This window comes from Vigna radiata, chromosome 4 (assembly GCF_000741045.1).
Source record: "Vigna radiata var. radiata cultivar VC1973A chromosome 4, Vradiata_ver6, whole genome shotgun sequence".
Classification (NCBI taxonomy): domain Eukaryota; kingdom Viridiplantae; phylum Streptophyta; class Magnoliopsida; order Fabales; family Fabaceae; genus Vigna; species Vigna radiata.
Genome location: NC_028354.1, coordinates 2,081,222 through 2,091,719, shown reverse-complemented (window position 1 = coordinate 2,091,719; position 10,498 = coordinate 2,081,222). Strand labels below are relative to the sequence as shown.

The 10,498-nt window shown below is 39.5% G+C and overlaps 1 protein-coding gene across 1 annotated transcript; it reads right to left on the bottom strand.

Annotated features, from left to right (window-relative positions):
- Positions 1 to 2,725: 2,725 nt before the first annotated feature.
- LOC106758240 lies at positions 2,726 to 3,403 on the bottom strand. The gene is made up of 2 exons (XM_014641182.1): positions 2,999 to 3,403; positions 2,726 to 2,755 (listed from the first exon to the last, which is right to left on the bottom strand). The coding sequence occupies exons 1-2, from the start codon at positions 3,401 to 3,403 to the stop codon at positions 2,726 to 2,728; spliced, it is 435 nt and encodes a 144-aa protein (XP_014496668.1).
- Between the last annotated feature and the right edge of the window lie 7,095 nt (positions 3,404 to 10,498).

Below are 10,498 nucleotides of genomic sequence, written 5' to 3'. Positions count from 1 at the left end.
TTAGTTCACCATAGACATGGTGAAACTAGATGAAAAATTGAAGAAGAATGGAAAAGCAAACCTTAGAAAAGATGAAAAGGAGCCTAAGCATCCAAGAGATCCTCCCAGAGAGAAAAATTAGGTCTGGCTATTCTCCCCTGTCAAAAGAATGACTCTGAACTCGCAGTAGGGGTATTTATAGGTGAGGAGCGCGTCAGAAAACAGGCCCAAGCCCAGCGAGCCACTGCCCGGCGGTTTAAGTGTGCCGCTCGGCGGTTTGCCATAATCCTCCAAACCGCCCGGCGGCAATCGCCATCGCCCGACGATTTCCCTCAGAACCGCCCGGCGGCAATCGCCATCGCCCGACGGTTTCCCTCAGAACCGCCCAACGTCAATTGCCCTACCTACTCCTCGTCCTGGACCGCCCGACGGTTTAAGTGTGCCGGGCGGGCGGGCGGTTTAAGTGTGCCGGGCGGGCGGCGCGTCGACTCTTCAAATCTTTAACGACCTGTATTGAGCATTTTTCTACTCTTTTCTTGAGTCAACGACCTGTATCTTTAACTCCATTTTTCACTTTCTCAAAAATAACTACAAAACAATGCAAAACAAGCATAAAATCGCTAAAAACAGCTTTTGACTCTCTACAGACTCATTTATTGAGTTTTGCTTGATTCTAGGCTCATTCCAAGTAGTAAAGGGCGTAATTCGGTCCAAATTGACATATGAAAATAACTGTTTTTCAACCTTCATCACTGGTACAATATCTTCAATCTTAGCTCCTTTGCTTTTCCTTGTTCGGTCACACATCCAAGTGCTTGCCAAGCTTGCCAAGCTTTATTAATGAGCTACAAAACATAGTAGAAGTAATTAGTTTTTAGAAAACATGCTAAGACTTTAGAAAGAAAAGATTAAGCTTGTATTCAACTGCCTTTTCTTTAGTCTTAGTTGAAGTTGATACTTCTTTGATGGGAAGACCCTAAAGGGGTTTCCATAAGCATTGAATTTAGGCTTCATTCATCATCAACTTACAAGCATTTTTGCACACATTAAAGGTCTCTCTACCCAAGTAAGTCTTACATTTTACTTTTAGGGTTCCTTAAGCATGAAATTGGTGAAAATGAGAGTAGAATCATGAAATTTTAGGGCTTTTGATTTCTATGCACAATTTGTTGAAATTGAACCTGTTTTGACCGATTAAAATGTGTGATTGAGGATTGGAACTGTGTAGTTTTCATTTGGGTGGAGAATAGAAGCATAGGGAGGATTTGGTGAAACTGCCGCCATTACCGCCGAACGGTGAGCCACCGCTGGGCGGTGTCCTGGCAGAGATTGCTTTACTTGTTTTTGAGATTGTGCAGATGGCCCTGAGGGGTCCTGTTTAGCACTCAGCGCTCGTCAGTAATGTGTTTGGAAGGGATTTGGTGTTTGTTAACGCTTAATGTGTTTTGCTTCGGTCTTTTGAATTATGTTTGATGCAGAAATGGTTTCCTCATCAGGAAGAATGGTTAAGACCGTAGGGAACAAGAGCAAAGAACCAGATAGGTTCTATTCCAACAAGTTTCTTTCTAGGAGGCATGAACAATAGTACCGCCTTGTCTAGGAGAGACGACTACTGATGGAAAGGAAAGCGGGCTGGATCCTAGACTATGCTCCACAGTTTGGACAGGAACTTGAGGGAAGAAACTAGGAGAAGTTGGCAACATACCACCTGCTCCTGCCAACATAGCAATGGTAAAGGAGTTTTACACAAATCCAAACCATTGGATAATTCACACTTCATGGATTATATGAGCTATGTGTGTGGTAAAGTTATCAGGTATGATCGTGAAACGATTAACAGGTTTCTGAATGTGGCATGCTAAGGTGAAAAGTGCCAGTATGAGTTGAATATTCAAGAAGGCATTGACTTTGATAATATGGAGAGAACACTCTATGTGCCTGAAGGACACTTTTACAGGAATCCAAGTGGGGCTGCAATCCACATTAAGAGGGCTAATTTGATACCCTGGTGTAGTACTAGATGGCATTCACTCATGCTAATGTGACACCATGCTCTCATGTTTCAGACATCAACATCAAAAGGGTCATTTTTATCTACTGTATATTAAAAGGAATGAATATCAACATTGGTCAGGTGATTGCAAATGAGATCAGGAGTTGTGCAGTCACTACTAGCAACAAAGCACCCTTGGGGCGTCCTTCATCGATTACACACCTATTACAGGTAGTTTTGCAGAGGAGAGCTCCACCTCCACATGCTCAGGGAGATGCACATGATGTTGAGCCATTTCAGATGAGAGACATGTACATGTCTCTAATGAAGTCCATACTTGAGTCCATTCATAGAGGACTGGTTGCTACAACAGAGATGGTCATAGGCTTGTACGACACTCCTCCTGCACATAGGTCGACTATGGACGAGTTCAACAATGTAGTGGCTTGGTCAAAATAGGCGCAGGGCAGTAGATCTGGAGCAGCTGAAGCTCCAGCCATGGATGAGGATGCTAAGGAGGATTATGATGCTGATTTTGAGGATGCTGAAGCTGGAGAGGAGGATTCTGTTGACTCTCTGACAAGTGTACCAGATCGTTTCAAGTAATATAATTGGTAAACCCAATATCGTTCTTCCCAAGAGACGCGCCACCGCTCCTTCTTCCTTGAGCTTCCCATTCACAATCCACTTCCTGTTTTTATATCTCATTGACATGCCACGCAGGAATGATGTGTCCTCTGAGTGGGTTGTTTCCTATTTACATACCTTCTTCTCCTCAAGTATCTGCAAAACATTACAGTTGTTAAGACGATCAATACCTGTGGTGTTTTCCTCTTTTACAGCTTCTCTTCTGGCCCTTTTGTATTTGGATCTTCTTCTTATTCTCATTTTAATTTCTTCAGAGCAATAAATTAGCACTTGGTCATGATCTCTTAACTTTATTCCTCCATCATGGACACGTATAACCATCTTAGAAGTCCTCATGAAAGGTCTTCCCAAGATTAATGGAATTCTTCCTTCATTTGCCATGTCCACAACTAGAAAATCAATAAAGAATTCCAACTCCTCAATTCGAACAATTACATCTTCCACCATACCAACTGGCTTCTTGATAGATCCATCCGCAATTGTCAGGGTAGTATTGACTGGTTTTAATCTTAGCCCTCCGATCTTCTTGAAATCACTAAAGGGCATCAAATTAACACTTGATCCTGAATCGATCATGGCTCTCCCTATGTCCACATCATTGATCACGCAAGGAAGAGCCAAAGTCCCTGAATCCTTCAATTTCTGTGGATGGTCCTTCTTTCTAGGCTTAACCAACCGGTCCTGATCTTCTTCATAATCAAGATCAATTACCTCTCCAAGATAGTACTTGATCTTCTTGTCATACTCAGGAATTTGTGGAAATGCTCCAGGAGTAGTTGTCATACTCCGGTCCCCATGTAGTTGACATCCTACTGTATTTCTTCAAGATAAGCACATTGACCATTAATATGGTCACCACCACATAGATTGCAAAGCTGTTGAGTATGAGAAATATTCCTTATTCCCATTGGAAATTCAGAAAGGACCTTTGTTAACTTGTCCAGTTTTTGGGTAAGGAGATGATTCTGAGCAACCATAGTATCATTACCAGGGAGATGCAAAAGTCCTCCTTTTTGTGCGCCTCTTTCACTATGTATCACTTCACTCATAGCCATGCTCTCAATCAATTCGTAAGCCTCATCTTCAGTCTTGTTGTTTATACTACCTCCAGCTGAAGCATTTAACATCATCTTTGACTAAGTGTGTAGGCCTCCAAAGAAAGCAAGTAGATATGAAGTCTTGTCAAGTCCATGGACAGGGGTCTTCCTCAACAGGCCTTTGAATCTGTCCCACGCTTGTCCCAGAGTTTCTTCCATTCCTTGCGTGAATGAAGAGATTTCCAGCTTCCCTTGATTAATCTTTGTCGGCAAAAAGAATTTGCTAACAAATTTTGTTGCCACCATCTCCCAATTTCTGAAAGTACCTTCTGGGAATGAATGCAACCATGCTTTAGCGTTTCCTCCAAGAGAGAAAGGAAACAGGCTGAGTTTGACCCTGTCATCAGAAACTCCATTTATCTTCACGGTATTGCAGATTTCACTAAAAGTGGTTAAATGATCATAGGGATTCTCATTTAACAACCCGTGAAATTGGTTGCTCTAGACCAGCTGGATGAGTGCAGGGTTCATCACCATGTTTGTTGCATTATCTGCTGGCAAAGTTATGTTGTTAAAATGCAAAGGACCCACCGTGTTTGATACGTCCCCCAATGTGTGTCTTGGAGGAGGTTGGTCCGCCATCTCCTCAATGTCCTGTGTAGAGGTCTCAAGTGAAGAGTGCAAAAGTTCTTCAGAAGAAGGAAAGTTTTCACGTGCAGGACGTATAGCCTTCCTCCTTCTCCTATCTGAAAGCCCTTCAAGAAGAGGTTACTGGTCTTTTCTGCTTCTAGTATGTATTGTTTCCTGCATACACAAGAAACAAACCCTAAAAGCACTTTTACAGAAAATAAAACAAAATTAAACAAAACAGAATAAAAACAAATAATTACAAACAAGTCAAATTTCAGCCAATCCACACTACTCGAAAAAGTAAACCTCGAGTCCCCGGCAACGACGCCAAAAATTTGTTGACTCTCTGGCAAGTGTACCAGATCGTTTCAAGTAATATAATTGGTAAAACCCAATATCGTTATTCCCAAGAGACTCGAAGGCCTTATCGTTCGTGCAAATTGAAATCGTAAGACTTGTAAAGAGAAATTAAATTGTTGGAATGCAAGAACACAAAATAAACATGCAAATGCGGTTGATTCAATTGAGGAGAAAAAGACTATGGTTCAATGGAGTTGTTGGGGGTTTAAAATTTCATCTTATCTGCTCTCTCTTATCTAACCCTCTTTTTTAATTTGCTTTGTTATCTAATTGTCATGCAAACTTTCTTGGTCTACCCCTAACCCGATCGCTCGGCGAAAAAAGCCTATTACTAATTACTGGCTTGCTATCCCTAGCCTCCCCTAGTAATTAATAACGCATTAAGAATAGAAGCAAAAACAATTGATCGTCCTACCCCCTATCCCTATCCCTAGGTGGTTTTGCTTAATCAAAGAATTTCTCACCAGTTCATGACAGTACCGTACTGATGAGTCGATATTTTATTGATTTCACTTAGTTTATTGTGCTAGAATTAATCAGGGAATTGTGCTTACTTGTCCGGTATTTTCCCGTTTTTCCTAAATATGCTTAATTTGACCGGAAATTCTAATTTTAATTAATTTGAATTTTCTGAGCTAATTATTTGCATTATTATTTTCAGGGAAAATTTTGGAAACACAATTTGGGACATTCGGAGGACACNAAATAAAGTCAAGACTCTTCACATAGACATTTCAAATTTAATTACTTTGAAACTTAGTAGTCTAGATAGTTTTTAATTAAACTTGTAAACATTGGGCCAATTTTTGNCAAAATANTTTGAGCCCAAATAGGAAACATGACATGGCACCTAGGGTTTTGCAAAGTAAGTGGACCCCACCTCATTTAGAAGGACTCATGGTCCTAGGAATAAAGGTCCAGCTGTCATTTTGGACTCACTCTCTCAGCAGATTGTGAAGCAGTGGAGACTTGGTACATCTTTTTGGTCTCGACAATTGGGGAAAAGAAGAGGAGCACCTCTGTCACACATTTATTAGCGTTTTTTTTTTTTACTTTGAATATAGAGGCTGTTGCAACGTTTTTCACTCTCATTTTTCTTTGAACAATGGCTTGGCCTTGAACGTTTTTAGAGAGCTTAGAACCATGTTGATGTTCTTAGATTATGGTTGAATGAAANCTGATTTTACTCTTTGCCTTTTTTCTTTATTTGGTTGATGATTTTTCTTATTAAAGCTTGATTCCAGCAAAAGAGAAANATTTAATTTCTTTGAAGAGGTGCATGCGCTGCCGCTGCCACGTCTAGTATCTAATTTCTTTTAGTTGAGAGGAGGCACCCACGGGTTATATCCAAGCGGTGGTAATTTGCTTTCAAGAAGTTGTACGGTGCAGTAACAATTGGAGTTAAAGGAGCTGATTCATTGCAAATGTATTTTATCATGGAAGAAGTGTTGAATATTAAGGAAGCTTTGATTTATTTTGGTGCTGCACGGTTTTCTTCCATTTAACTAAGGATGCGTTATTTGGAGAAATGATGCGTTAATGGTTTTTTTTTTTTTTTTTTTATTTCAGCAAGCAATTGGTCTTTGATTTACTCAATCTCTTTTCTCGTATGAAAATGTGGTGTCACGGTAGAATATAGCTTTAGGAGATTTTATTTTATTTTTATTTGGAATTTGCATTCAACAGTGAAGTCACTTTATTATGTCATTCACGTATCATTTTTTTTATATTTATTTAGATCGTAGCGCATTTTTTTTTATCATTATGCTTTTATTTTTTTTATATATATATTCAATGTGCATTTAACTTTTTGAATCGCGTTAGGATATTTTACCTATTACAATGTTCGATCTATTGTTTTCATTTACTTTAATACTGTCTNTTTTGCTTGATTTGATAATTTAATTGCGATGTTAGCTTAGGTTAGTCGGGTTGGTCATTAGTGATATTACATTGTTTCNTTGAGATTTTAGCACTTTAATTGTCATATTGCTGCTCTGATTCGGCTCAATATTTAATTTGTTGTTTGCCTGCGATTAGGTATACGCTTAGTTGACTAANNNGTGTTTAATCTTCGCTTAGTTGATTAGANTGTATGGTGGATGACTGATTAAATTTATGTATTGCATTCGCTTAGTCTGTAATTTTGAAGACCGAATTAGCCTTCACTTAGTTGGGTGATTCGTGTCGGATTTGCATTAGAGTAGTGTGTACTTGTTGGTAATCTGTGATTGGAAGCATTGTAATTGAGTTAATGACCGACCNTTTTTNTTTTGTATTTGATTCCGTTTTTATTTTTCTGTCTGCATTTCAGTTTTAAATTTCTGTTTGCATCCGCCTTTTGATTTAATTCATCCGCATTCACAAACCTTTCACAAACCCCCCCACTTCGTGTTTGATCTGAGACTCGAACCACTGTTTGGTACTTGAGAGACGACCTAGGAGTCATTTCCTAGTTATACTGCATTTCTCATATGCAATCAAATTTGTATGGGCCGCGACACCCATCAAATTTTGGCGTCGTTGTCGGGGACCAACGGTTCGGTTTTAGGTCTTTTGTTGTGTTAGTGTGTGTTGTGTCTTTTCTTGTGTTGTGAGTGTGTTGTTTTGTTTTGTGTGTTCGTCATTGTGTGTTGCATTCAGGTAGCTTAGGTTGCATATTTTTAGTGCATTCTTCTTTTCCCCCTTCTTTCCCATGTCTACCTGTTTTGGCTATGTGGATACTGTTTCTTCTGCCTATGCCTTTGATATTGCTTCTCATGCATATTCTGCTGATTTTTATGTTGAAAACAATATGACTCATCCTTCCATTCTTGAGAGTGCTCTTTGGGAGCCGGTTCCACTTGATGAGGTTGATGTTCATGGCGTTCTCACCTCTGGACTCATACATTTGCTACCTAAGTTTCATGGTTTTGCAGGTGAATGCCCACATAGACATTTGGAGGAGTTCCACACCATTTGCTCTTCAAAGAAACCTCCTCATGTCCTTGATGATGACATGTTTTTAAGGGCATTTCCGCATTCATTACAAGAAGCAGCAAGGGAGTGGCTGTATTGTCTTCCTCCAGGATCCATCACTTCTTGGGAAGATCTTAAGCTTATGTTCTTGGATGAATTCTTACCTACTCAGTATGGTTACTGTAATGATCCTAGATGGAATGACCCTAGCTTGGGATGGTATGATGCTCCACAACAATATTAGTCATTCCAGAAGTCTTGTATGCCTTCTCCACCAATCCAGGAGCTACAACAGCTACAGTCTTATCAACCTGCCCAAGCAACTCCTCATCCTTCCACTACTTCTGAGCCTACATTGAAGGAGTTGTTGAGACAGATGACCATGCAGAATATGCTGTTTCAGCAGGAAACCAGAGCTCAATATCAGCAATTTCAGCAGAAATTTATAGCTTCCATGCAGAGTTTGACTGATTAGTTGGGGCAGATGGCCACTCATTTCAATAAGGAACAATCTCTAGTTTTAGAGGGATTACCATTTCAGACTGTTCAGATTCTTGATGATGCCAGTGCCATTCACATAGGAGATGGGGAGCAGAGTAATGAGCTTACTACTATGTCATCTACTTTCCCACCCTCCTATGTCCCCACTCTTGCACCTGAGGAGACTGATGAAAATTTTGAGGACCAAGCAGATATGAGCAACACTTTTGAGATAGGCAGACCAACTTCACCTTCCCCCAATCTACCAATCTTCAGGGAAGTGGAGGTAAACATGCCTATGATTGATTCTGTTGTTGATGATTATGTTATTGAGAGGTATGTTATTGATGATTGTATTGTTGATGAGCATGATTTTCATTCCCCCTCTTTGCATGATGAGAACCACCTTGTGTTATCACATCTGAATGTTTATTCTCCATGCACTGAACATGAATCTGAACCTGTGATTGATATTGTTTCTATTTCTGAAATTGATTCATGTTCTGAGGGTATATCTGAGATTCAGCCTATTACACTAGGATTGGGTGTTATACCTCTGCATGTTATTTCTATAGAACCACATTGCACTAACCATGTTGCAGGAGGTACACATGAGTTTGATCAACACACACCTATGGTGGAAGACGAAGGTGCCGACAGTTTGAAGATTAACAGACACCAACTGAACCTGCTCATCAACAATCACTGCTTCTTAGATCCAGTTGTGGAGGACATCTCCCTACTTGATCAAATCTGGAGACTGAAGCAATTCCTCCTCAAGACTTCCTTGTTGAATCCTGTGGTGGAAGACATCTCCCTAAAAGCCCAAAATTGGCAACTGCCACCATGATTAGGGGAGTTTTCTTCTTGCCCTTCTCCCCCTTTCCTTACTTTTATTGCACTTGTCCATGATATGTTGATTGTTCTAATTTCTGATAATATGATTGTGACACATTGAGGACACTGTGTAGCTTAAGTGTGGTCTATTGGGGGAGAGTCTGATTTTTCGTTCTTAGTTTATGATTTCTGCGTTAAATTTTTTGTTTTCTAGGTAGTTTTTGTTTTGTCTTGTGTACAGTTTTGCATGTTTCTCTTGATTTCTGGACTTTGTTTAGGTTGTAGACTTGTCTTTCACTTCATTGATACTCTGATTTGTTGAATTCTTTGCTTTTCTTTGCTTGGAATGATGATTATGATGTTTGAGAGGTTGATTTAATTGTGACAGAAATACCCTGTGTGAGAATTTGAGCCACTTGATATTCTTTCTTATGTGTGATATGTCTCTTGATTGCTTGCACATATGCCTTGGCTTGACTCTTTTTGATGTTTCTTGATTGATATGCATGTTTGGAAGTGATAAAGGCAGTTTTGTTCTTGAGCCTCTCTAGCCAAATGAGCCCACCCTGTTTTTATCCTTTGATAACCCCTTTTGAGCCTATGCTTTCCCCATTTCTTTGTTTTGAAGCTCATACACTAGCTCTAACTGAAAAACCATGTTAACCTTAACCTTAGGGAATTTTGGAGCTTTGGAATTGTTTTGGGAATAAGTGTGGTCTCCCGGGGGATTCATATGAATTGGCTAGTTGGTTCCTCTTCTTGTTTTTGTTTTTGTAAATATGTTGTGTATCTTGTCTCTTAGAGTTGTGTTCTGAAAAAAAAAAGAGACAAGATGAAAAACAAAAAACAGAGAAAAATGAAAAAAAAAAATTGTGAATAATGGAGTCAAGAAGAGGATTGAATTAGAGGTTTTGGGTGTGATTTAACTGTGTTTACACTTGTTCCCTTTGCTCCTCTATTTCTTTTGGTTTGTAGCTTCTCATCCATATTTTATCCTCCCCTGTCATTGGCCCTATTTCACCCGTAAAAGACCTTTTGATTTGAACATGCATATATGTTTTGAGTGTTGATATTGGAGGCTTGCCAAGTCTTTTTGTGTTTGCTTTCTTGAGTGCATTGAGTTGACATTGTTTACCCTAGACACTTGAGAGAAACACCGACAGTGTGCATTTGTGAGGTTCTGTTACTTTTGATTCACCTCTTGAGCGGATTGATCATTTTGCCATGTCTTGAATTGCTTGGATGATTTCATGAGTATCTGCTTTCTCAGATTCTGTGTGGATACTGTCTATTTCCTTTTCCTTGTCCGGATTTCTTGAGGATTGTAATTCTGTTTGTTTCTTTCCTTGTCAGTCTTTGTTGTCTGTCTGCTGAGTCTGTGTCAATTCTCTGATCTCCGTTGAACTGTTCCCTGGTTTTCGTCTTGGTTTTGCCCAGGAGTGCAAAAGACTAAGTGTGGTCTATTTTGATGAGTCGATATTTTATTGATTTCACTTAGTTTATTGTGCTAGAATTAATCAGGGAATTGTGCTTAATTGTCCGGTATTTTCCCGTTTTTCCTAAATATGCTTAATTT

Excerpts from the sequence above, each read along its gene's own strand:
- LOC106758240 (XM_014641182.1), bottom strand. The coding sequence starts at position 3,403 with ATGACAACTACTCCTGGAGCATTTCCACAAATTCCTGAGTATGACAAG. Across the intron at positions 2,756-2,998 it reads ATTTTCTAGTTGTGGACATG|ATACTTGAGGAGAAGAAGGT; the intron begins GCAAATGAAGGA and ends AATGTTTTGCAG.